The following is a 26369-nucleotide window of genomic DNA, read 5'->3' on the forward strand; positions in this document are numbered from 1 at the left end:
TATGAAAAAAAAAAAAAAAAAAAAAAAAAAAAAGATCCATTCCATAAATTTATCTGCTGATTTGAAGTCATTGACATATTTGTGGAATAAAATTGTGATTGTAAGAGAATCTCTATTAAATTAAATCAAGATTTTGGGAGAATCTCTACAAAATTAAATCAAGATTCCAAAGGAATCTCTACAACTTCGAAGTTCTAGAAGTTGGCTGCTAGCAAAGTGCTGCATCAAAATATGAAAAAAAAAAAAAAAAAAAAAAAAAAGAGTCAAAATCAAAACTTCAAGTCACACCTCCAACACGTGACAACATATTTACAGCGCACCTTGAAGTGGGGGCATTTGTAGACACTAAAATTTTAATGAAAATAAATTCATTAAATAATTCAGTCAACACTCAAAATTATGACCGAACAAATTTAGTCGGCATGTGGGTCCCACAAAATGTCCACGTGGCTTGTGAGTCAGCAAAATCTCACAAATTCAGAGAATGACACTTGGCGACACTTGAAAGGCCCGACGGCAATAAATGAATTTGTTCCGGCTAAATCAATTGATATTAAAGCGGATCAATCAAATTAAATCAATTGATTCCAAGTCAAATCAAGTATTAAATCTCGTCTGCTGATTAGATATCAATTTATTTAAATTGATAATCAAGACGACAATCAGTCATCCAATTAATTGGCTAAATTTCTTAATAGTCATAATTAAATCGGTTAATTAAAACTGATTGATTTAATTGTGATATTAACGAAATACAATTAAAATCAGCCATCAAATTAATTGGTTAATTCCTTAATAGTCGTGATTAAATCAGTTAATTAAGACTGATTGATTTGATTACGTAATTAAGGAAAATACAATTAATTACGTGTCATCAAGGCATTCCAAATTGAGGGAGACGCCGACACTATAAATACCCCCTCTCAAATCAAGAGAAGGACTTCAACCAAAATAGAGAAGAAAATACTCTCAGAATCTCTGAAGCCTCCCAAGCACGTGTGAAGAACCCTCAAGCTGCCAAATAGCCGGTTCCTCACTAACCTCAAGTCAAAGCGTTCGTCACGTGTCAACTCTCGTGATCATCATACCACTCAAGATCAAGCGTCAAGCCCTTGAGCGAAATTCATCGTCGGAGATTGAATCAGAGCATCTACAGAGATTGTAACCCGCACTTAAATTAATAAAATTATTATTTTTGTACACGTGTCTGTATCTTGTTTGCTTTCAGATTTTCGTGTTTACAATGAGGTGACTGAAAGGCGAGCTGGGTATTTCTTCAAAACCGGTGCTTGTAGCACAATCCAGCTAGACCAACACAGGCAATGACCAATTAGACATATGCATCCCAAGGTCCAATTCTTCTCCTTGGCATCTCCAAATGATGAGAACAGAGAATGAGATTGGTTTAAATATTGTGAATCACTTGGGGGTCCATAAATTGTTGGCCCTTTGTAAATGGTTATGACTGAGGCTCCAGCAACAGAAGCCAGAGTTCCAAGCACCTTGGCTTTGCCATCTTTTCTATTCAAGTGAACTTGTTCAATTCTGCAAGACAAATGTGATAATGATAAAGAGTTCTGTCTGGCAGTAGTTTTGAAGATTTAAGTCTGAAATGCATTTAAGTCTGATACTGTTTGGAAGATTTAGTTGAGAAGTGTTTATGAGTTCTATGTTTTCCTAACAAAAGCGTTTAACTACTAGAAAACAAAACGCTTCCTACAGAAGCATATACAAATGAGCTAGCACGAATTGCTACTAGTCCGATGAACAATATTTGCCTGAATAGTGCAGCCATGAAAAATGTAATTGCAGGGACTGCATTCTCTATTGCAGAAGAAAATGTTGGCGAAGTGTTTTCCAAACCCAAGAGGTACAATCCTTGATTGCATGTGATCCTGACAACAAACCAAAAAATGAATCAATTAGCAGCTAGCAGTCTCAACTACTAATTACTAAAAATATCTATTTTTGGTGCATCTCGATAATATATAAGAACATACCCAAGAAGTCCCATGAGGAAAAACTGCATGACAAGGCCAAAATTTAGTGGTGGTCTATCTTTCCTGCACGGACAACATAGATGCATGTTAGCCAGTATTGCAAAGATAAAGGAGCTCAAAAATATATAATGTCAGACTGAAAAAAAAAAAAAAAAAAAAACAAATACTAAGATGAATTTTCTTGTAATTTGGCTTTAACTACGTCATACTTCTCTAGAAAGTATGCAAAGGGACCGAGCAGAAGCAGCGCGATGATGTTCCTGTAAACTGGGAACACAAGCTTGCTTACACCCATGTTAAGCACAGTTCTGAGGATGACATGTTGCCCTGCATAACTGAACTGCAAGGCAGTCAATGCCATGTGAATCCGGGCACGTTCAGGCATCATACACCATAGTCTCTTGCCATGAGCTCTACTAGTACTTGATGATGAACCAGCCTCATCAGCCATTGTAGCTGATACTCCAAATTACACAGGATTGAGTATCGAGGAGTATTTGGCAAATGTTTGAGACTTCAGAGGCATAATGGATAATCAAGAGTTCAACACCATAGTGTCTAACAATATAACATGTCAGAGTATTTGACGAAACACTATTCAGACTATTCCATTTGCACATGCCATATTTGACTATCCTATTGACTAAATCTGTTTCGGACATCAGATGTATGAAAATACAAAACTATGAGAGTCAGCAATGACTATGACTAGAGTTTCAGTTGCTGTCCTATATGACAACAAGCATCTTACAATTACTTGTCCTTCAAGTTTCGGTGGATTGATTCTCAAGATATGTTCCTTAGCATATTAATGATATTAAATATTGATGCAGACAAAAAAAAAAAAAAAAAAAAAAAAGGGTAACATCTGCTTTTACAAGAAGTTTACAAAATACAAACATTCAAATATGAATCGTTGGATGATGCTAGAATGGATGATTATTGGAAAATTTGGATGTGTGCATTGCAATTAAATTAACAAGTTTGTTCCCTCTGAACATCTAATAAAGTTAGAATAATACCGAAGAAAATTATTTAGCATGCCTCGAAGGATGACAAAGCATAATCGAGAAAAGAAATTAATCAAATTTGGGACATTGGAAAACAGAAAGGAGAATTTCAGTCAAAAAAAAAAAAAAAAAACAGAAAGGAGAAGAAAATAGCTAGAAAGCACCAAGCAAGCGGCCCAAGCCCAAGTGATGAACACACTCTTTCATCCCAAAACGCAGCGTTTTACTCCAAATTCAGAAACCCCGAACCTGAGGTCAAGTGTGCTGGCGTTACTGTGATTAGAAGTTTAAGACCCTTTTTGAAATGTCGACCCAGAAATCGAAGGGAGCTCCGGCCGCTCCGGTAGAGCTCGACAGCAGCGACGACGAGAACGCCGCCGCGACGCCGAACATCACGAAGAAAATCCCGCCGGCGGCGGCCGTCGGGCAGCAAACCCTAACCTCCCGTAGCTTCTGGAAAGCCGGCGACTATGTTGTGGGCCCCTCCAAGCGGCCGTCTCTGGCGAAAGGGCAATTGGAACACGCGCGAGTCCATCCCAAGTTTCTTCATTCCAATGCTACTTCGCATAAGTGGGCTTTTGGAGGTAAAGCCTAAAGGTTTTTTTGGTTTATTAGGGAAATTGGTTTTAGGAAACTTGCCCAATTTTCAATTTTCAATTTTTATTTATTTATTTATGAAGTTGTTATTTGCAGCCATTGCTGAGCTGTTGGACAATGGTGTTGATGAGGTAGGCTTTTATGCATTGCATTGCATGCTTCTGAATATGAATGAAGATAAGAAACTAATCTTTAAACTTTAATTTAGATACAAAATGGGGCAACTTTTGTCAGTGTGGATAAGATTGATCTCAAGAAAGACAACTCTCCGGCATTACTTTTCCGAGGTATGGTTTCGTTGCCAGATGCGGCTTGTTTAGAAGTGTGGGGAGATTTGAAAATGGAATGGTTTTTGTGCAGATGATGGGGGTGGGATGAATCCGGAAGGTCTCCGCAAATGCATGAGCTTGGGTTATTCTACAAAGAAGTCAAACACAACTATCGGGCAATGTAATCACAACAAACTTCTTGTTTTATTAGCTGTGAGCTTAGTTTGATAGAGTGTCGTCTGCATTATGTGATGTGTGTGTTTATTTTCAACAAGGTGATTTCTTGTTGTTGGACTTATGTTCAAGCAACCTCATATCAAGCTACGTTTTTGCACTTCTTTTGTTTCTGCTGGAGAGATGGTGCCAAATCTAAAACAGTACCCTTGCTCTCTAGAGTCTAGACTGAGTAGAATTTCATCCAACTGCACTTTTTGACTATATAATGAGATGTTGGGTACAAGTGTAACATTGAAAACATTTCAGCTTTAATAGAATGAGGTTTCTAGTGTCAGAGGGTTTGGAAGCACAAGTGTTAACCCCAATTGTGTAACCTACAAATAATTTTGTTTTACAATGCTGTAGAGGTCCTTGTGATTATCTTATTGGTAAAACATGCTTAATGCATTCTAGGTGGTTTAGTTCATGATTATAAACTTTTCTATTTGTGGGTCATTCAAGTCCTGATCATTTGTATGTTTGTGTTCGCCTTGAAATGTGACAAGTATATTTGTTTTCAGATGGTAATGGATTCAAGACAAGTACTATGAGACTAGGTGCTGATGCCATCGTTTTCAGTCGTGCAACTCGTGGAAGGTATTTTAAGTTTCTGTTTTCTTCTAAATCTGAAGTGTACCTGAGGCAATCAATCCCCCAACCTTTACTATATTTCTTTCTGCTACATCCACACATCGAGCCTTCTATCACTGAAGGTTCGAAAGCTTTAATTTAACTTGAGGACAATTGGTAATAGGCCCCCCTCATGCATATTTACATTTGCTAAAAGTTTTTACGTAGAATAATGCATAAACATATCATTATTTCATAGTAATAGACTTCTTTTATGAATAATTTGTGTGTTTTATGACTTCTTTTGCTCTTACATCTGTCTTTTAGCAAAGCTACCCAGAGTATTGGACTTTTATCTTATACGTTCCTACGGAGAACTGGGCAGGATGATGTTATTGTTCCAATGGTATTTTTTTTGCTTATTAAAATTAAGCTTCTTTTTCCCTTCTTAAACCTTGAATATAAATCTGTATCCGCAATTCACACTTCAGTTTGGTTTCAATTGCAGATTGATTTTGACATCTCTGGAAATTGGGTTCAACCAATAATTTATAGCTCACAGGATGACTGGTCTTCTAATTTGAAAACAATCCTTGAATGGTCGCCCTTTGGATCAAAGGAAGATCTCTTGCAACAGGTATGTTAAATTTTATGCTTTTCATAGATATTATACAGTTGTTTTCATTGGAAATTATAGTGAGAGATTTTTTTTTTTCCCTCATCTTTTTTCTTCTAAAATCCTGCTAATATTTTGTATTCATCACCGAGATAAGGTTGATGACTCAAACCAACTCCAGTTGAAAAATGTGGAGCGTCTACTCTTAGATAGTAATTAGAAGGGGTCATTTACATATGTTGTAGATTTATCGTGTTGTTTCATGCATAATTAGTTGCCCATTCACTGCAGGCTCATGTTTCCTTAAGAGATTAGAACGGATAGGAACAATCCCATTGTGGTATTGCAGGGAGAACCTACGCTCATCTTCCTGTTACTCTGATATCCTTTGAGGGAATAGTTGTAAATATCTAACATTTCTAAGGCCATCCAATTAGTGCCTTTAACTTGTCCAATGTGTCATGATGCCATCAGCTCCTGTAGTTCTTCAACCACAATAGTAGTTGATACATTAAATGAACAGTCCCATTGTGTTATTGCAGGAGAAACATATGCTCATTTTCCTCTTATTTGAGAGATAGTTGTTAATATCTAACCTTTCTAAGGCCATCCTATTAGTGCCTATACTAACTTCTCCAACAGGCCATGATACCATCAGCTGAGTTCTTCACCCACAATAGCATTCATACAGTGCAATCTGCTTAACCAAAATAATTCAATAGCCTTTCATATGACACTGCTTTCTTTTTTTGGGTCACTTTCAAAATCTCTCTAGACAGTTTATTTTGATTTATGTTTTCTTTTTTTCTTATATGTATTTTGCCAGTTTGAGGACATTGGAGCTCATGGAACAAAAATAATCGTATACAACTTGTGGCTAAATGATGAAGGCGTATATGAATTGAGTTTTGATGATGATGATGAGGTATGTTATCTAAATTGAAAAAGGTTGGAGGGAGTATAGTGGTATACTATATTAGCTTTGATGATGATGATGAGGTATGTTATCTAAATTGAAAAAGGTTGGAGGGAGTATAGTGGTATACTATATTAGCTAGATCTTGGGTTGCAAAATTAGCAGATTAATGTTAACAATGGATATGATACTTTCAATTTCAAAGGTTGGAGGGAGTAAACCTATCGTGAAATCACAGATAGTCTATGACTATGACTTAGATTGAAAGCATTTTATCTTTTTGTTGACTCTCTGATAGTATTTGTGGCTCTTTGTTGATCTTTGACATAGGATATACGGTTGAGAGATGAAGCTAACCATGGGAATTTGACCAAGTTAAACAAAAAAACAGTTGACCTACAAAACCATGTGTCATATCGTCTCCGCTATTCATTGAGGGTAAATTTATCACAATAAGTTCTTATTCTTTGTTCAGCATCATTTGTTGGTTAAGATGATTCTAATAGTTATTCTTTTGCTCAGGCATATGCTTCCATTCTGTACCTCAGAAAATTCACAAACTTCCAAGTCATTATAAGGGGGAAATCTGTACAGCAATATGATATTCAAGATGACTTGATACATGTAAAAGTGATAACATATAGGCCTCAGCTAGCTACCATGTCAAAAGAGGTAAGGTTCATAGTTCAGAGAGATGCATCAATCCTTGCTAGTTTGTTTCTTCTTCCATGCAATATATAAATGTGTGTGCGTGTGTGTACTTGAGGTTATAAAGCCTGTACTCTTAAGTGTCGGAATAGAAGACATTGCAAATTTTATTATTTTGAAAAGATAAACAAATAAGGAATTTTAAAGATTTGATTTTCTGGTTAAAGGTTTCAGTGGAAACAGCCATTGGATTCACAAAAGAGGCACCTGATCTTGCAGTTAGTGGATTCAATGTGTACCATAAAAATCGCCTCATCAGGGTATGTTGATAGTGCTGAAGTAAGCTTTCTCTTTATTTGTCTGTTGTTGTTTACACTGGAAATTAATATTTCTTGAATCATGTATGTATGCGAGGTTTTGAAGGTTTAGGCTGGTACTATGTGATTAGTAGTGAATGCCATTCTGCTTCATGAAAATCAATATCCAGAATTTAAATATCAGTTGCCCAGAATTTATCATGTTTCCATCTTGGGACTTCAATAAACATATTTACTACAAAGACTGAATCTGTTTATTAAAGTGCCAAGATGGAAACATGATAATAATGCTCCGGATTTTGTAACTGCAGACCAGTGAATTTCCGTTTAGTTTGCTAATGCAGTGAATTTGTTCACCATTTTGCAGCCCTTCTGGAAGGTCACCGCTGATGGTTCATCGAAGGGGAATGGTGTTATTGGTATGATTCTTTTACTCTGCGTTCACACTGTAGATGCTCCTGAGCATTCAGTTCCTTATTGTGTAAATGTACATATCACAGGAATTCTTGAAGCAAACTTTATAGAGCCAGCACATGATAAGCAGGACTTTGAGAGATCGTCATTGTTTATCCGTCTCGAAACTAGGCTGAAACAAATGGTAATGGATTATTGGTGAGTTAAAACTTCAAAATTTTGGATTTTACTATTTCTGGAAAAGCTTGTGATAGCCTTCTGAATGTGGCATCCACTCTCGTCTTCTCATTGTTGAGGATCCCAACTTAAATAAAATAAATAAATAAATGAGTAAGACACTGGTCAATAAATTATCCTCTAAAAAGAAGCTGTGAGTGTTGAGTTAAACAGAAAAGAAAAAAGAAAAAAGAAAAAAAAAGGTTACTGGAGCCTTCATCCATTTTAAAGTGATCCAAGGAAAGAAACTTGAATTCCAAGAGTTGGAGCTTGATGCCACTAAGGTCTATACATACATGAAACGACTGGCTTGTGGAAGCAAAATGTGGTATCCCTTTTCGATTCAAGCATCAGATGTATGAATGAAGTAGGTCATGCATCAGAAACATGTGTACAATCTTATGATGCATCTTTACACACACACACACACGCGCGCGTTTAGTGCTATTCCTTCCTTACTGTGATGTGATTTCCTGACATAATTTTATGATGCATCTTTACACTTCGTTGACTACTGGAATTTTCTGGACAAGACAGGAAATGCCATTGTCACTTTGTGGGCTATCAACCTCTTATTCCTAGTGAGCTTAAGCTGCACAGGGAACGTGCTGTTAAATCTTCTGGGGGACCAACACCTATTGATGTCGATACGAGTGATGATGGGCAGCATGTAAGTGGACACTGAACTGGTTTTCAAAATTATTTGCCAGCATGTAAACAATACAAAGATTTCATTCCTGATAGCGTTTTACCCCTGGTTATCTGAATCTATACAATCAACTCAGGTCAGAGACATTCATGGTTCTTGCCATGGATGTTCAAATGGTTGAGACAATTTTGTTGATGAGTCGCTGGGTGTTCATTTTGTCTATGACTAATTGTCAGGTTTTTCAATGTGCTGAAACAAGTTTTAGTTGAAACAACTTTACTTTTTAAGTAATGAAAACAAGAATATTTATCCAGTGTTGGCAACCAATTATCACTCGATATCCTTAAAAATGAGTACATGGGCATAGCCACTTGAAGGTTTAGCATGGCAGCAGGTCTTACCACATTCATGTTCAAATGAGCACTTTTTATATTTTTTAATTAATAATGCCATGTAAAATCGGCAATGGACCAACAACAGATCTTGCCCTTTTAAGCACTCTGATTTTCAGAATTATTGTTCTTGTTTTTAATTTTCTCAAGTTCAGAATGCTTAGCATTGTTGAATACCGTTGCAGAGTCCACAAGAAGTAGTGATGTCTGATGGCAATACAGAGGGCATGTCAGTTGAGGAGATATGTGAGGAAAATATACAACTCTTCATGAGGTATGCAGTTAATTTTATTCTGAACAGATCCTTATTACGAACACCTCTAGCTTCACCAGGCAGGTTTAGATGGAAGTTTAGGACCTTTGCTTTTGTTGTTGTTGCATTGAACCCAAGAAAATCCCTTTGCTACAGGTATGAGGAACATGTGAAGAAGGAGGATGAGTTGAAGCAGACGGTATGTATAACTTGCAGCCGAATCACATCTTTTTGTTTCATGGTTTCCAGTTGGTAATATGAACAGCATATTCTTCGAGTCAATTGTCTAATGCGATACTTGGTTTTGCTTTTTGTTTCGGGAATAAAACAGGTTAACAACCTAAAGAAGGAGCTAGAGTTTGCCAAAAGGAAGAAGGATCAACTTGCTGCATATCTAGAGATCAAGAGGAAGCAAAAGGCAACGCAGCCTGGTAGTGCCCAGACCAATGCCTAACCGATCATGATCCGAAAATTGTTAACTGTAACTTTTTGTAACCGTAACAGAGAGTGAACCTCATCTAACAGTTCTCATCCTAGCGTGTATATAGACCAGACAGTCGCTATTAGTATAATGCGATTCCATGCCTCGTCTTCCATCCTCCCCTGCTTGCTTAACTACAGAACTGCAAAAAATGATGCTCATAAGTGATGTTTACTTTATTGCCCAAAAAAAAAAAAAAGTGATGTTTACTTAGGCAGTAATTGACGAAGAAAATTTTGGTCAATCACCGTTATATCTATAGTTGATGTGGAAAAATAAAAAATAACTGTTTTTTAAGTTCACATAAAAAATAACCACCAGGTGTGGTAAAGTTGGTAGAGCGGTCTAGCATGGAATTCTTATGTATAGCTTTTGAGTCTTTTTGAATGAAGGGCTGGTGGAGCTGCCCTCAAGTCTTGATTAATGAAATTGTCGAATATAAGGGAGGGACATTGAGCCTAAACCCCTGATTACCATAAGCATCTAGAAAATTTTCCGAAATAATTTCAGAAATCTCTACCGGAGATTTGTATTCTAACAAGCACCAATTAGCAAAGAGTGCAATAGCTACTCCATTTGCTTAGACATAGCAGTGACATAGCAGAAAGAGAACACTATATGTACCCCGCGTACAACCTAGCATAAATACCTGATTTAGCACTGCTTCCCTACTATATTGCCGCCAGATGATAAATCTGACGACACTTAGCTTCATTCTACCACTAGGCGGTAACGACCATTTGACGAGGCCAAAAACTCGCTGCCAACCTAGAGCAGATAAGGCACATTGAGTGCATACACTGGCACAAGGCCCTACTAGTTCTACACAACAAGTGTAGACTCTTATTTCACGCCAAAGACGCGACTTAGAAACATAACAGCAATAAAATAAAACAGAAATAAAATAACTAGCTAAGCCCAGGCCCAAAAAGAGGGCCCAAGCCCTAGCAACAATCCAAGAAAGGAGAACCCCACAAACTGTCGGCTTGGGCCAGGCCCAAATCCCCTACAGCCACCGCCGCCGGACCCTGCAGAGGGCCGCCCCGCCGCCTTCGCCAAACAGCCATCAGTGATCTGTCATCCCAACAGGTTTGAGTCTTAACTCTTATCAGTTTGTAGCCAACAGGTTTGAGTAGCTTTTGAATTTAATTTGCTAATGTAATTGAAGTGACTTCCAACTCCACCCGATTCCAAGAAAAAAAAAAAAAAAAAAAATATTCATCCTCAATCTGTAATGACGTGTCTTGCCGTTGGCATTAATCAATCAACGTGGCAGCTAGAAGGTGTCAGAAGTCAAAACGTTGTCGTTTGAGGACTGGAACTGACTCAAATCTGTAACGACGGTCAAGGTCTATAGTCTCAACTCTCAAGACAGCAGCTTTGGCTCTGCGAGTTGTCACCGGAGCGTTCAAGATGAGGAAGCGAGATTTGGCCATTCTCATGCTCTCCGCTTTCGCTATCTTCTTCTCTCTTCAGGTCCGACCAAAACCCTAACTCCCTCACCGACTTTTTCATTTCTATCTTCTTCAATTCTCTCCGATTTGACTTTTGCCTCTGTAAAATTTCTCAGCACGAGGGCGACTTCTCCTTCAGAGAGGCATGGATGCACCTCACCGATGACTACCCCATCAAGTACGAAGCCGACCGCCTCCCCCCGCCGATCGTCGCCGATCTCAACGGCGACGGCAAGAAAGAAGTCCTCGTCGCCACTCACGACGCCAAAATCCAGGTCTCACTCTCTCACTCTTTAACCTAATTTCATAACAACTACGAGGCTTCACTGTCACTGATAAGCTTTATTCACTGTTAGATTCTGGAGCCTCATAGTAGGCGTGTGGATGAGGGATTCAGTAGTGCTCGTGTTCTTGCTGAGGTCAGCCTTTTGCCGGATAAAATCCGAATTTCCTCCGGCAGGCGTGCGGTGGCGATGGCCACCGGAGTTATAGAAAAAGTGAGGCCAGGGCAGAGAGCCAGGCAGGTTTTGGTGGTTGTTACGTCGGGCTGGTCTGTAATGTGCTTCGATTCTAATCTCAAAAGGCTGTGGGATGTTAATTTGCAGGTTTGTAGCTGCAGCTTTGTTCATACCTTGACTATCTGGTATATGATGATGTTGTTTATTTACATGTGTGCTCTTATTGGCATTTTGTAGGAGGATTTTCCGCATAATGCTCACCATAGGGAGATTGCCATTTCGATAACCAACTACACTCTGAAGCATGGGGATTCTGGATTGGTGATTGTTGGCGGAAGGATGGAAATGCAGCCTCATGTATGTTGCCGACTTTGTTTTCATCATACTCTTCTTTGTAGTTGTTCATCAAGATGACTATGATGAATTGTCAAAATTGATCAGTTCTTGATTCTCGTAGAAATAATTTACTTTGCCTTTTCCAGATTTCCTTAGATCCTTTTGAAGAAATTGGGATGGCAGAGAAAAGTGCTGACCAGCATAGGAGAAATCTCACTGAAAAGGAGGTAAAATTTTTTTTTTTGATTTTGCATGGAAGTGTTTATTAATTTTTTTTTTTTTTCAGTATTGATGTTGTGATTAGTGTAGATAATGTGATTTTGGTACTTTTCCATTTACTTGAGCATTTTCTTCTTGATGTAAGGAATATCAATTTATATGTTCCTTTCCCTTATTGGCTTCTAAATACATGAGCTGTGCTTTTTGTAGTTCAGTAATTTGCTTACTGTCTGCTCCTCACTTTAAGTGGCATGTGCCTATTTTTCATTTTTTGGGGCTCAAGCTCTTTAGTCCCCTAAAATGGATTGAGCTATACATGTACCAGTAATATGAGCTGGGTGCTTTTTATTAGTTGTAGAATATTTTGTTGATTTCATTTTTCTCTCTATCATTCTTAGGCATCTGAAAATTCAGGAACTGTGGATTTACGCCATTTTGCACTATATGCTTTTGCCGGTGGTTCTGGCAAAATTAGATGGACTAGAAAGAATGAGGTCAGTTATCTTATTACTTTGTGTTTATATACTTTTTGTTTTGGCATTTTCCTTCGTAATGTTATAGCTAAAGGAATGTTGAACTAGGGAGTCTCTGCTCCTTCTAGAGTTCTAGTACTATTTATGTCTTGTGAGGATAGGTCTTTCTACCTCCTTTCTTTCTTCAATTATTATCTCTACAACTTGGATATGAGTACGTCATAGTCTCATGGAAAATTATTGAATGTAAAAAAGTTGGAACTATGTTTAGTATGTGTTTGATTTTAAGTAGTAACTAAGCAACCGTTATAATTTAAGCTTCAACGTGTAGATCCTTCAGCTCCTTCTCAGAATTTTATCCCTCTAATGGGAAATTATATATCTTAAATATAGGAAAACTCCAAAGGATAAAGTGCCTTTACAAAATTTGTGGAATATATTTCACCTTATGATTATTTGAGCTCTTTAAGCATCATTTTGCCAAGTATCTGATCCTGTTATTTGGTTGTTTAGAATATTGAAGCACATTCTTCAGATGCATCACAGTTGATTCCGCAGCACAACTACAAACTTGATGTTCAGGCTTTGAACAGTCGTCATCCAGGAGAAGTATGTTGTGAATCTCTTCATGCCTTCTGAGTATTGTGAAGCATAAAATTTCATTATTCGTTTGAATTCTAATTTGTGACAGATCTGAATATACTTCCAACCCCCCCCCCCCCCCCTCTCTCTCTCTTCCCTTCTCTCCACACACACACAGAGTTGGATCTCGAGCATGAACACCCACAACACATCTTATTTCAGGATGATTATTCATCTTGGTCTATAAATTTTTTGGGTTCTTTCTTGTTTGGACTGAATGCATTTCATATAGAATTGGTGTTATATTTCTGTGAGATAAGCATCCTGATACATGCTAAATTGTAGTTTGCATGTAGGGAATTCAGAGAATCAATCCTCGGAGTTATGCCACATCATTGGGTATTTTAACAACGCTGCCTTTTATCCTATTGATTTCACCCTTGTTCAGCTTATTGTATTTTTGCTGATGGCGTGACTGGTTTGTGAATTTACATGTCATTATCAGGATAGAAGAGAAGATACTTTGTTGAAACTTGCACACTTCCGGAGGCACAAAAGGAAAACATTGAAGAAAACAGCTGGAAAGAGTATCAACTACCCTTTCCATAAGCCTGAAGAAAATCATCCTCCTGGAAAGGACTTGACAAAAAAGATTTCAAACATAATTGGAAAAGCTGCCCAGTACGCTGGTTCAGCAAAATCCAAGAAGGTGAGATTTGTGAACCCTCTTGTGCGGAATGGGTTGCTTGTATATATGAACTTCCTTTTTAAACTGTTTATTTTGCGATGCAGCCACATCCATACATCCCTACCATCACAAATCACACTCAACTTTGGTGGGTCCCTAATGTGGTTGTGGCTCATCAAAAAGAAGGAATAGAAGCTGTTCACTTAGCATCTGGTCGCACTCTTTGCAAGGTAAACCAAAACCCCACACAAGTTTCATTTGTAGTGCCACCATCAACGTTTAATACTTCAATAGTATGGTCTAATACCCATAAACACAACTTTCTTTGATTTATTGTACCTATAATACCCTTAATGTGCTCAGTCCTTCAGTTGTTATTTTATTGATTTTCTGTTTTTTTTTTTTTTATTTAATTGGATATCCTTTGTTGATTTTAGGTACACCTTTCCTGCTTATATCTGACAATTGGATATTACTTCTTTGGTTAAACTATGCTTGGGTTGTAGAAAGTTTATGTAATATCGGCATCAACTAGCTCAGGGTGTAATGCAAAATATTTATTGATCTCTGCAGCTTAATCTTCAAGAAGCTGGTCTTCATGCAGATGTAAATGGTGATGGAGTCCTAGATCATGTCCAGGTGCACATTTCTTTTCTTTCCATTGTTGGTCTCTTGTCAATTACTCTAATTTGTTTTGAACAGCCAAAAAAATGAATGTGAATTGCTCACTGGATGTTAGGATTTGGTGTCTTTCTTCTGAGGTTCTTTGATGTACATAGAGCATGCCAAGTAATATTTCATATTACTCTATTTAATTATGCCCTGCAATTATATGGATAATATTGAATGGTGTCTTTCTTCTGAGGTTCTTTGATGTACATAGAGCATGCCAAGTAATATTTCATATTACTCTATTTAATTATGTCCTGCAATTATATGGATAATATTGAATCTAAAGCATAATTGTAGACATTCTACGATAAGTGATTGCAACAACCAAGAAAAATGCTAGTTTACAGAGTCAATTGCCCCCGCATTTATAAATTTCAGAGTCCATATCTGAGCTTTTTATGTTTTTAAGTGGATGTGGAGCACCATAAAGCATACACAGGAATAAATTGTGTTGCATATGAAAAGCAAAATTATATGGTGACTACATATTTGAAGTATATTTTCTTATGGCTGAAATCTCTGTGATAAGTGTGAGATAATATGTTTCTTCTCCAGGCTGTTGGTGGAAATGGCGCTGAGCAGACTGTTGTTAGTGGATCCATGGAAGTGCTACGTCCTTGTTGGGCTGTTGCAACCTCTGGTGTACCTGTGCGAGAGCAACTATTTAATGCTTCTATATGTCATCATTCAGTTTTTAACTTATTCCAACATGGAGATTATTCTAGAAGCTATGGTCGAGCTCCTGATTTGGCTTCATTGGAAGTAGCAACACCTATTCTCATCCCAAGAAATGATGGCCATAGGCACCGCAAGGGAAGCCATGGTGATGTTGTCTTTTTGACAAATCGTGGTGAGGTATGCATGCTACTCTAGGTTCTTTTTGTATTCTTGCTGTGGTTATCTTGAAATGGATCTTTGTTTGGATTACCTAATCAAGGTCACTTCAGTTCTCATTTGAAGACACATTCTGAGCAAATACTTGTTTGACCAAATTGGGACAAAAGTGGGGGTGTATTCTAAATTTCTGTTGTTCTGAGTAAATATTTGTTTCACCATTATGATAGTCATATTGCTCCAAAACTAGCTAGAATCTTCAATGGAGGGACAAAAGTCGGGTGTATTCTAAATTTTCGTTCATCTGAGCAAATACTTGTTTGACCATTATGATAGTCATATTGTTCCAACAGTAGCTAGACTCTTCATAATGGTGGGAAAAATTTGGGTTGTATTCTAAATTTTCATTGATCTCCAATGTGTCACCATTTATTATGCCTATTATGAATTTCTTTTAAGATGGATTCGGATGATTATAAATCTCAATAAATCAAATGGCCTCCACAGGGATCACTTGAAAAATTCATTTGTTAGCCTGCAAGGTACAGAATAATGTTTTCTCATGCGGAATTGGCATCCTAAAAGTTCTGTTTCTCTCAGGTAACATCCTACACACCTGGCTTGCACGGGCACGGTGCTGTTTGGAATTGGCATCTGTTAACGGGTGCTACATGGTCAAATCTTCCATCCCCAGCGGGGATGATGGAAGCTGCTGTGGTGGTCCCTACACTGAAGGCATTCTCCTTGCGTGTCCATGACAATCAGGAAGTGATCCTTGCAGCTGGAGAGCAAGAGGCTATCTTGATATCACCTGGAGGAAGTATTTTAACCTCCCTTGAGCTTCCAGCAACACCTACCCATGCCCTGATTGCTGAGGACTTCTCAAACGACGGGCTCACTGACCTTATTCTCGTGACCTCAACTGGGGTGTATGGTTTTGTTCAGACCAGGCAACCAGGGGCCCTCTTCTTCAGCATACTAGTTGGTGTCCTCATACTTGTGATGGGAGTCATATTTGTCACCCAACACCTGAACTCCATAAAGGGCAAACCTCGTCCATCTGGTCGGTGAAAGTAGTTGTGCTTTCATACTAGTAATTCATCTGAAGACTGCCACAGCCCTGATGAAAGCTAGAAGAGTTCATTGTTTCTTCTTTCGATAAACAAAATCAGAATGGGCATAAGCTGGTGGAGGGGTATATCGTTTAAACATGGGAACAGCATCTCATCAAGGATTTCCCATCTTCTGGGTATGAAGGATATTACAAGCTGCCGTACACTAGCTTTAGTTGCTTCCCTATGTTCACTGTGATAGAGAACTGTACCGTTCATTTACTCGTCAGATTTTTCATGTAACAGCATATTTAGACATACGGGAAGCCTTCACACTTATTTTATAGAAAATTTTGGTATATAATTACAGTATTCTGTGTTCAATTCGACTATGCCACCTTTATCGTAAGTGTGCTGCTTATAGTTGAAATGCTTGATTCCTTACTCTGGAATTGATCATCTTAGTTTGGGTTTATGAAAGTGCATACAATGCACTTTGATAGCATTCGCTTAGGATGGCCCTTGTTTTTTCCTTTTGCAGAATATGTATTTGTACTATTTACCGGTTTTGTTCTTCACGTTGTCAGAATATGTTTTTGTTCTTCGGGTCTGGCTATTTTGTCCCTAGGACAGACTCTTATTGACTATTCGAGAATGGTGTCCGCTTTTAATTTTTTCTTAAGAGGCTTTTCCGAGAATTCATTCGTCCAAAAAGGGTGTCCCAAAATTTTATAGAGGAGGATTTTGCCGCTGAATGGTTTCGTTAGCAAAATGTGTCCTTTATATATTTTTTTTTTTTCCTTTTTTTTTTTTGGGTGGAGCATTTTGCCGGCTGAACCAGTGATGCTAGAGATCTCAAAAATCTCTATCAAATTTGAATACCAAATGATGCCGCACATTCTACATCATTAGCTTGACACACTTTATATTTTTTACATATTAAATTTTTGTTTTCAGAAATATATTTAATTAATAAAGACCCCAAAACTCAAAGAAAAATAGAATCTTTTTCTACAACATATCAATATTATATCTGTCTTTTGAATTCAATCAATTTGATTGGAATTTGATTTTAGATGACCACATCAAATTTTCACATCTGAGATCTAACAATTAAAATTTTATTGTTTTGAAATTCTCATGTTTTTGGGTGAAGAGATTTTTACATAGGGCAAAAGTACCACGTGGCGGTGGGGCAGCTCAATCAAAACTCAGAAAATTTTAAGTGTGTTCCGAATTTATCCTTACTTATTAAAATAAAATACCCAAAACACTCATTTGCATGTTCACTAATTTGGTTGCCCTACCAACCACGTAGTACGTTTTCCCTACTTAAGAATCTCTCAGATGGGGTAAATAAGTATCTAGTGAATTAGAATATTGGTGATTTGATCTTGATGCGGGAGATCCCTTGTTCACCTACCCAAGATCAATCTTCAAATGCCCTAACAATCCAAGTTTTGCTGCCTCTCCTTGTTCTATTGGAATTATTTGAGTTGAAATAAAGATCATAAAAAATAGGGGAGTGAAATCCACATTCCTCTATTTCATTATTTGGTCTAAATTCTCATAAAAAGACAAAATTTAAGTTAGTAAACACAACATGTAAGTTACTAAAAAAAGAAACATGGAGTGTGGATTGTGGATTGTAAAATGAGAAATGTGGATTTCACTCCCCATAAAATATGGGGCTGCTTTGTTATTATACAGCCATGGCACAAACATATGCACAAAAAAGAAGGAGGGAGAGTAGGAGACGACGGTGGAGAGAACATTTTCTATCTAAAAACATCTTTTTAATTGAATATGTAAATTATTTAATTTAATATAATGACAAGATGAAAATTGATCGATAAGGAAAAAGTGATTACATGTCAGGTGCCAATAAATTAGGTATACAAAATTTGGTAATTATTTTTGGGATCCAGCATTTTTCTATAAGAAATTAAGTTTCACTTTCATAACTGCATTTTAGAATCCTTAATTTTTCGGTAGTGAAAATGAAAAATAAGCTCACATGATCTTTGCATTTGATCTGTGAATCTAAAAACGTAGCACACAGTTTCAGAAAAATTCCAATTTCTGAATTTTGCGGTAATAGTCTGCATGAACGAGAGAAGATTCAGAACCAATTTAACCTGATATTTTGAGCAACATTTTCTTTTTCTTTTTCATTCATCCCTGAGTATATATGTGAGTAATGTGACTGAGTCCTGATACAATATATTTCTTGTAAGATATCCGATGAGAGAACAGTCTAATTATTTGAAATTCCTTGGTGGGATATGGATCAACTAAAAGTAAAGGCTTGGTCTCATGGTCTGGAGATGTTACAACCAGAAGAATATTTACTGGGCCATTGAAGAGACGATTCATGAGATGATAAAACAAAGCTTTCGTCTCTACGAAAATAAATATGTGCCTCAAAAGTCACAGCTCCTCCCTAACCCCTCCTTTTTCAGTTGCAGAGCTACCTTCTTTTTCAGGCTGCTTTCAACTTAGGGATAAACCCAATTTTGCTTCATCTACTGCTTTCGCTCTCAGAAGCCAGAAAAAAATAGGGCTTGGAATGGAACAGCTCAACAGCTAGTGTAGTCAAGTAAAGCAAAACTTTCTGCAGCAAAGCAGAGGTGATTGTCCAATAAGATTGCTTCGTAACTTGGGACCACGATTACAATAATGCCCACACCGCGTAGGGGAAAAAAAAAAAAAAAAAAAAAAACCATCATGCCTCTCTTGGGCTCACTCTAAGCTCTACAACCCTAAAAACCCTAGAGCTGGGAAAATCATGCCGAACCCGCCTGCTTCCTATTGCCCTAATGTTATGGTAATTACCATAACAAACCCTAGAGGGGGGCTATGCTAGCTTGCTCTCTTTGAATGCATGCCTCATTGGTCGTGGTGCCTGTGGCTTAATAGCTAGGCAACCCGTCTGTGTTTTTTCTGGAAAAATAAAGAAAAATCCAAACAGTGCCGCTCTGCAAAAAAAGACATTGCAGAAACCTAGCTCATTCATATGGATCTATTTATATAAAAATACATTGCCCACTGGCTAAGCTGATGAGGTCTGCTGGTTTCAGGAACAATTCTGACTATGCTGAGGTAGGATTGCTCACTGTTGCATGGGAGTCAAGAACATAATCTACATCTTGTAGCCCAGACGTGCGATGTGATGACAGCATTGGAAGAGTCTGACTAATTATAGGCACACTTGAGAGTCTGATGCATTTTGATGCAGTTGTGTAACGCTGCATACCATAGGCCCCTGGTAGGATTAAATTGGTTCAGAAGATGCATGATTAAAAATTAACCTTAGTTAGGTAATATGCAGAAGCTATTTGTTTAGTGATTTATTGTTTCTTTTGACATTATGGGATGACGTCGCAAGTTTTTGCAATCTCTCCACCGTGTTGCGGTGCCAATAACCTACCGTTTATATAAGTGGACTGAATGGCAATTGCATTTTCTTGTTACATTTCATGCATGTCTAAACTTCTAAATCAGTCAAAATTTGAGCTAGGGTACATTAGAGACACTTGGATTAGTTTTTCAAAGGAAAGAGTGCTCGCCATATCTAGTTCACGATTGAATTCGTCCTTACAAAACCTGCTTTAGAAAACAAATTATAAGGCGCTTCTACACCTACATATACATAGTCCAAATATACCTAGCCAATGAGGAATTACTTTAACACAATCATGATAAAAAATTGGACTAACTAAAACCAACCAATATGTGGGGGATGTGCTTGAATGGCAGTAAAACTTTGATGGGAGGATAATTAGGCACCGACAGAAGCACAATGGAGATTCGAAGACAGTTGATGATGATTCCCAAAGTAACAAAAGAAAATGAATTGATGGATGGATGGATGGATGATTCAATTCCCGACAAGTACGTTTCTAGGAATTGGAATATTATTTTGAGCTGGCTAGCTAGCTGCTCAAGGAAACATGATTCTGAGTGGAAGTTTTTCGAGCCAAAAAATATGGGCGTCATATTCATCATCATCATTTCTGGTAAAGTAGCCTCAATAATTTTTTTGCATTGGGAATGGATGATTTTCCACCCTTTTTGTTTTTCTCTTTTCAATTCAATTTCTTTTGCCAGTATCAGTCTTAATTGTGATAAGATATTTTTACCAACACCAGCCAAGAAATAAATTTGGTTTTGGGTTTTAGACTTTACCAGTTGTCATTTAAGCTTTTTTTACCTATGGAATCTCAACAATAAATCTATGTTTAATTTGGTTCTTCTAGGGAAAGAAGCCATTGTGAAACAGCTGCATCACATGGCATCCCTGTAGCAACACATTTTGCCTTCTATTCAAGCTGTTATTAGGTGCTGGAAACAACTTCCACCCAATTTCACCATAACATTGATCAAGTTTATAATGTGACAATGTCGACCTATTCTGAACATCATCTATTTTCAACAAAAATATGCATATAAATGCCGACACATTATTTGTTAAAACAAATTTATGAAATCTTTTTTTTTTTTTTTTTTTTTTTGAGAAGAACAAATCTATGAAATCAAAATAGCAAATCTAGCATTTTTCCCCATAGAAGTTCAAAAAATGAAAAAGCAACACACATATGATATCATCCAGGAGAGCCAAAACGCAATTTATCGGACAAAAGATTTGTACTTCAACACAAAGCATAGTGAAGTAAAGTTAAACGGACAAAATGGATTCTGAATCACATGCAAACAAATGCACTCAAGCTGGTGAGATATGCATCAAATCAACGGCTGAAAAACATGTTAACCCAAGTAATTTCTATATTATCTGGACATCAACAGCAATCTATGAATTGAGTTACTGCTTGATGGTCCTCGTTTACTTGCTCGTAAAGACAATTCCATATAAATGCAAAGGAAATCAATTACCATTTCAATTATCAGATAACTCGAGTAGAAATCATTATTTATCACCTAAAAGACTTTACAAGAAACAAACCAAATGAAGACCAACTAATCAAGGGAAGAGTGTTTCTCATATAACCAATTATATATTCAATTATTCTGATAGGGACATGTCATATAAGGTGAAAAATAATTTCAGACACTCTTCCTGGTTTTTAGATGCAGATATTCCCACTACAATTCTCGCTAACCAATTCTTATATATCCTGCCAAGCACTCATATATGGGAGCTCATATATAAAAGTCATTATAATCAAATAAAGAAAGAAAAATGAGGAAGACAAACAACTTACATATATGTATATATACATTTTCCTAAGATCTCAAAGAGCAACCACACTCCAGTTACAAAACCCTAGCACACAGAGACATGTTGGTTCTAGCCTACCACCACGACGAGTCACTTAAATTTTCCGAATACAAGTTTCTTGTGAGGATTAGCAATGCTACAAGTTTTGTATGATTGCCCATATACTCAAAACTGTTCACATGTTGGTGTTTGTGGAAGTGCAGCTCTCAAGCGCAAATTCCAGCTATGATCTCCTATTACCAATGTGCATGAAAATTCATGCCAACCACCATTAGATCAAAATTTATTGATGACTAATATTTATTCAAAGAAAGAAGTTGCATATCCACTGTTGCCTCTTCTAATCAAATGGTAGGTAAGTTGGGATTTCATGCTCAGAAATGAGTAGGAAAGCAAAATTGCACCAAGATTCCTTATAATCAATCATCATCATAGAAGGTATTTAATTTCTAGTAATAAACTGTATATATTTCTAAATGTCTCTTATAATATACAACAAGTAGACAGATATTGAGCCATGCATTGACCCAAACCTAATTACAGTTAATCAGTCAAATGAAACCCCTAGCCTCCATTAGGAATAGTTAGGCAAAAATACACAGGCTTGCAAAAAGCATCTTGACTCTTCACGTTTCCATATACAATTTCAATCATGCATACAAATATACAATCATTTTATTCAGTCAGTTAAGGAAATTAGGGAAAAGTTGAAAAATGATGATAGGACAGACTTAGCTATTTACACTATCTCAACATATAGATCAGGTCAAAAAATTTAAGATAAAGAAAAGTTTACTCAAACTCGAACATATATAAAAGGCTTGCATGTTTACAGTGGTATAGCATTTGTTTGGCTATCATAACTTCAATAATTTGACCCCAACCCACCTTAATGTTATTTTGGTACTAAATCCTGTGATATATGACCAGAGATTACAATTTACATTAATAAGCATGGTTGAAGTAAAATGTTCAAAAGAAAACATTAACAACTAATGCATTCATAAGAAAAGAAATCTATCGGGAACTGAAACAAAAAATGCAGACACAATCAAGGAAAGCCTTCAATTTTCTGGTCTGTTCACGGTTCCTAAGTTTTCATGCAGTAAGCTGCAACAGCAAAAGTTTATATTATGGGAAAATATATTTAGAAAAGTGTGCAAAATCCTAAAAGTTGAAGCATTTCTTCAACTATACCTTCCTGCAGAATGCAGATATGCATTAAACCGTGGCAGTAGATGAGCACTAACCAATATTTCCAGTTTTAACATGAGAGTCACATCTATGTAATTTACAATTAAAAATTAATGGCGAAAGATACTGAACTATGAGATAGACTTGATTCCACCTTTTGAACTTGAAAATTGTGAACAAAAGACTTTATATACTTGAGCAAAAGTTTGATTCCAATTTTTCAAACCAGCAAACATAAATACGGGTAATAAGGAAAAAAGCAGCTTCCTAAGTTCAAAACCAACCAAAAAGTCTAATGGAATTCAATCCAAGAGAGGAAAACACACCCACAATTCAACACTCAACAAAAACTAAGTACTTATAAAGAAAGCTTTTAGGCTAACAAGAAAATAATTGCACGACTGAAGAAGAATAATTAATAATGATCATAATCATGTTTGAACTAAATAATTAAGCAGCTAACTTGGATCGGAAATTGTCAACAAAACAAACACGTTCCGCATCATTTTCCTCTCTCAAACTCTACCTCAGTTTCCTTTCTCTCTCTCTCTACTCCTATTCTAGTTCAAATGGGTGAGTATCATATCCCACTACAAGGCATTCATCAAATATTAATCTGAGACGACGACTTGATCGTCGTAGTACTAGTAGCTACTAGTCAAGAAGAAGAGGACCATGAAGAAGAATGTTGTTTGTTTTGATCAATCAAATGACCATCAAGATCTTGGTGGTAGGAAGAATTGCGTACCCGAAGCCATGAATGGGTTAACCGGGTATAGAGAATTAGGATCCATTAACGTCCCGGAACCTGAAGCGGCTGCCACTGTTACACCGCCACTGCCAGCTGTCGTGGGCGCCGCATTGATGAGATTGAGGGGTTGAATGACTCCTCCACCACCTCCGCCTCCGCCTCCGCCTCCTCCACCACCAGACGAGCTCTCACCAGCTGTACTCATATTATAGTTAGTATCGGGGCCTTGGTTGTAGAGAATTCCCTTGAACACGTGGCCGGCGATGTTCACAGCCGTCTGATATGCGTACTGATCTTCGTCATCGTCGATGGAGCTTACTCTCACGCAGCGAAACACTGCGGGAGAAGTCACTTCTGCTGGAAAATTCCCCACTTCCAACCCTACATTCATGTATTTTACCAGCACCATACATTAGTCAGATTTGTACAACATATATATATATATTATTTTTCTGAAATAAATAAACAAAGAGAGAAATCGTATATTTGTTTATTGCAAGAAAGGACACAAAAAAATAAACCCAAAAGCAGGCAACGCGAAACACACACGAACACAGATATCAAGAGGGAAATTATATAGTTTTGATGCGAATTATATTGTTTCTTTGTTCCTCAGCTCACTGTGAAACGAATCGTCAGGGAGACTGAACAACAGTGTTTTGGAAAAGGTAAAGGAATGATAAGAAAGAAAGACAGAAAAGCTGATGGGAATGGTGTTTTACTATTATGGAGGTCGATTTCTTCTCTTCACACGCAATAGATATGATCTCTCTCAGTAGGTTGTTGTTGGGGAGGGTGGTTTTATTGATCACTCACTCACTCAGTCACACTGCGCTACCTTCCAAAAACCCTTTCACAGAAAAATTCTGTCTGTATATGCATCTCTCTTATATTCCTTGCTCCGCTCCCACCCGATCTCATCAGGTAAACAAAGAAAAACAAACAGTTGGTTACAGTAGTAGTACCTGACGTGTTTGTGATAATGCGAGTGCAGGCGCCCAGAGAAGAATTGGAGCTCGGATTATTCGGATTGTTGTTACTACTCTCTCTCAGCCTCTTCGGATTCTCTCCGCCTCCGCGGATCACTTGAACCTCTTGTTGAGTGTGTTGCTGTTGCTGCAGCGCCGTGAGGTGCTGCTGCTGCCTCTCCCGGCGTTTCGACGCCGGAACCCACGTGCTCTTCACGTGGGTCGAGCAGTCGAACCCTCGGCTCTTGCAGCAAGTCCTGCACCGCATGTGCACGCAATCTTTCTTGGCTTGGTTGCCGCAGTCTTGACAGCTGACCGTGCTCCCGGACGTCGATCCACCTCCACCTCCTCCTCCTCCGCCGCCGGACGAGGAGGGTCTCATCATCATGAAGGGCCGCGACGACGACTCATCGGAGACGTTGATGCTGCTGGGACCGACGCCTAGAGCGGCGGCGGAGGCGTACAGATCTTGCTGGAGCTGGAGCTGGTGGAGCTGCTGCTGCTGCTGCTGGTGATGCTGGAGTTGCTGCTGCTGGTGCTGCCATAGCTCGAAGCTTCCTTTGAACGGCATGCCCTCTTCATTCTTGTACCAAAACAACGTCTCTGGCGGAATTTCACTTGATTCCGGTTGATTCTGATTCCGGCTTTCTGGGTTGTGACTGCTCCGACCTCCTCCTCCTCCTCCTCCTCCGCCTCCGCCTAATGAGAAAAATCCAGCCATTGCTTCTCTTCCCCGGGCCCCAATTGTAACCGAAAATCCATATCAGACGACGCCCTCCTCTCTCTGCTCAATTCCACGCCCTCACTGATCTCTCCCTCGATTTCAAATATCTTCCCTTTCACAATTTTCTAACCAGCTTACAACAACAGCATGTGAGTTTGTGTCTGTGTGCTGTAATTGCGAGACAGATGTTGTAGCTCGGTTGGTTACAGCGTCGTTAATGAATCTCGCACTCGCGGCTTTTAAGTCTTGTTTATTTTCTTCCAAGATTGATAATAGTAGAGAGCATTAAAGACTTGGAATTTACATCTCCCTCTGCAACGCCGCCATGCCTTCTCTCTCTCTCTCTCTTCCTGCACCACCACCAAAAATTTAAGTCTCTCTCTCTCTGATTTCTCTGCAGGTGTTGATGAGCTTTTTAGCTCTCTCAGAGCAGAGAAGCACTGCCTTTCTTTCTTTCTTTCTTTCTTTCTTGTGTCTCTGACTGTATAACAAAACACCTTCCTCTTCTTCTCTCTCTCTCACTCACTTTCTCTTTTCGTTTTCGCTATGGATGTCATAATCTCATCTCAAAAAAAAAAAAAAAAAAAAAAAACGACCCATCTATCACTGTTAAATTCGCATGCTCATCTAACGGTCAATGCCCGCGCCACGTGTAATGGCGCCAGCTTTTTGCCTCCCTTCGTCCTTTTGCACCGGAAAACCCGCCACTTTTCTTTAATGTCACTATTTCTATTAATATTCACCCCATTTATTCTCGACGCGTAAATAAATTAAAACCCCCTTTTTTTTTTTTCCCACGCTTCTTTGTTTTTTTTGAAAGATCATCCCACGCTTTTTATTCCACCTTTCCTTTTCACTTCACATGAGGCAAAAATTGTTTATCCTTTTCTTTGGTTAAAAAAAATTACACCATGGTTTAGCTGTAAAGCAAATTCTCCACCACTGTTCTACGGCCGTGTGTCTTTACGAGGGTAATTCGGTAAATCGGATTGTTACTTCCCTCCAAAATTTATCATCATATAAGAAAGAGCACTGTCCATAGTTATCCAGTGAAGCATTAACCAAGTCAGCAAGGCTTAATTATTGTTTAGCTGCAAATTAATTGTTAGTGTATGGACGTAGAGAGATTTGGGCAGTGAAATGGAGGGGGTATTTTGTCTT

The 26369-nt window shown here is 38.0% G+C and overlaps 4 protein-coding genes across 6 annotated transcripts; 2 read left to right on the plus strand and 2 right to left on the minus strand.

The window, feature by feature from the left end:
* Positions 1 to 1238: 1238 nt before the first annotated feature.
* On the minus strand, positions 1239 to 2493 carry LOC133742179 (protein WALLS ARE THIN 1-like). The gene is made up of 4 exons (XM_062169885.1): positions 2210 to 2493; positions 2001 to 2063; positions 1707 to 1895; positions 1239 to 1545 (listed from the first exon to the last, which is right to left on the minus strand). Exons 1-4 carry the CDS (start codon positions 2449 to 2451, stop codon positions 1239 to 1241), a joined length of 801 nt encoding a protein of 266 aa, XP_062025869.1. The 5' UTR covers positions 2452 to 2493.
* Positions 2494 to 3231: 738 nt separating this feature from the next.
* On the plus strand, positions 3232 to 9682 carry LOC133717175 (protein MICRORCHIDIA 2-like). 2 transcript variants are annotated; one of them, XM_062143841.1, is made up of 17 exons: positions 3232 to 3594; positions 3704 to 3738; positions 3816 to 3894; positions 3968 to 4057; positions 4614 to 4689; positions 4990 to 5068; positions 5171 to 5299; positions 6105 to 6203; positions 6525 to 6632; positions 6717 to 6866; positions 7070 to 7162; positions 7527 to 7578; positions 7660 to 7771; positions 8327 to 8459; positions 9016 to 9104; positions 9240 to 9282; positions 9415 to 9682. In XM_062143841.1, the coding sequence occupies exons 1-17, from the start codon at positions 3315 to 3317 to the stop codon at positions 9535 to 9537; spliced, it is 1770 nt and encodes a 589-aa protein (XP_061999825.1). In that variant the 5' UTR covers positions 3232 to 3314; the 3' UTR covers positions 9538 to 9682. The 2 variants fall into 2 exon arrangements, with proteins under 2 accessions (XP_061999825.1, XP_061999830.1); XM_062143846.1 differs by lacking the exon at positions 3816 to 3894 and having other exon boundaries at positions 3333 to 3594; positions 4005 to 4057.
* A 1190-nt stretch (positions 9683 to 10872) lies between these two features.
* On the plus strand, positions 10873 to 16716 carry LOC133717166 (uncharacterized). The gene is made up of 13 exons (XM_062143829.1): positions 10873 to 11040; positions 11135 to 11293; positions 11375 to 11623; positions 11714 to 11833; positions 11959 to 12039; positions 12430 to 12525; positions 13018 to 13113; positions 13432 to 13485; positions 13592 to 13795; positions 13879 to 14004; positions 14348 to 14413; positions 15002 to 15301; positions 15881 to 16716. Exons 1-13 carry the CDS (start codon positions 10978 to 10980, stop codon positions 16349 to 16351), a joined length of 2085 nt encoding a protein of 694 aa, XP_061999813.1. The 5' UTR covers positions 10873 to 10977; the 3' UTR covers positions 16352 to 16716.
* Positions 16717 to 21533: 4817 nt separating this feature from the next.
* LOC133717187 (protein SHORT INTERNODES-like) lies at positions 21534 to 25731 on the minus strand. Of its 2 annotated transcripts, XM_062143858.1 has the most exons (3): positions 24482 to 25731; positions 23514 to 23897; positions 21534 to 21804 (listed from the first exon to the last, which is right to left on the minus strand). In XM_062143858.1, the coding sequence occupies exons 1-3, from the start codon at positions 25203 to 25205 to the stop codon at positions 21737 to 21739; spliced, it is 1176 nt and encodes a 391-aa protein (XP_061999842.1). In that variant the 5' UTR covers positions 25206 to 25731; the 3' UTR covers positions 21534 to 21736. The 2 variants fall into 2 exon arrangements, with proteins under 2 accessions (XP_061999842.1, XP_061999851.1); XM_062143867.1 differs by lacking the exon at positions 21534 to 21804 and having other exon boundaries at positions 23159 to 23897; positions 24482 to 25730.
* Between the last annotated feature and the right edge of the window lie 638 nt (positions 25732 to 26369).

The sequence above is a fragment of the Rosa rugosa genome, chromosome 1 (assembly GCF_958449725.1).
Source record: "Rosa rugosa chromosome 1, drRosRugo1.1, whole genome shotgun sequence".
In the NCBI taxonomy this organism is placed as follows: domain Eukaryota; kingdom Viridiplantae; phylum Streptophyta; class Magnoliopsida; order Rosales; family Rosaceae; genus Rosa; species Rosa rugosa.

Bases quoted from the DNA above. Each gene is read 5' to 3' on its own strand.
- LOC133742179 (XM_062169885.1), bottom strand. From the start codon at position 2,451: ATGGCTGATGAGGCTGGTTCATCATCAAGTACTAGTAGAGCTCATGGC. The intron at 2,064-2,209 runs GTATGACGTAGT...TTGTCCGTGCAG, and splicing joins TTTGCATACTTTCTAGAGAA to GAAAGATAGACCACCACTAA. The intron at 1,896-2,000 runs GTATGTTCTTAT...GTTTGTTGTCAG, and splicing joins TTCCTCATGGGACTTCTTGG to GATCACATGCAATCAAGGAT.
- LOC133717175 (XM_062143841.1), top strand. From the start codon at position 3,315: ATGTCGACCCAGAAATCGAAGGGAGCTCCGGCCGCTCCGGTAGAGCTC. The intron at 4,690-4,989 runs GTATTTTAAGTT...TCTGTCTTTTAG, and splicing joins AGTCGTGCAACTCGTGGAAG to CAAAGCTACCCAGAGTATTG. The intron at 5,300-6,104 runs GTATGTTAAATT...GTATTTTGCCAG, and splicing joins AGGAAGATCTCTTGCAACAG to TTTGAGGACATTGGAGCTCA.
- LOC133717166 (XM_062143829.1), top strand. From the start codon at position 10,978: ATGAGGAAGCGAGATTTGGCCATTCTCATGCTCTCCGCTTTCGCTATC. The intron at 12,040-12,429 runs GTAAAATTTTTT...TATCATTCTTAG, and splicing joins GAAATCTCACTGAAAAGGAG to GCATCTGAAAATTCAGGAAC. The intron at 15,302-15,880 runs GTATGCATGCTA...TGTTTCTCTCAG, and splicing joins TTTTGACAAATCGTGGTGAG to GTAACATCCTACACACCTGG.
- LOC133717187 (XM_062143858.1), bottom strand. From the start codon at position 25,205: ATGGCTGGATTTTTCTCATTAGGCGGAGGCGGAGGAGGAGGAGGAGGA. The intron at 23,898-24,481 runs GTACTACTACTG...ACATGAATGTAG, and splicing joins CATTATCACAAACACGTCAG to GGTTGGAAGTGGGGAATTTT. The intron at 21,805-23,513 runs GTACGCAATTCT...CATTGGTAATAG, and splicing joins TAACCCATTCATGGCTTCGG to GAGATCATAGCTGGAATTTG.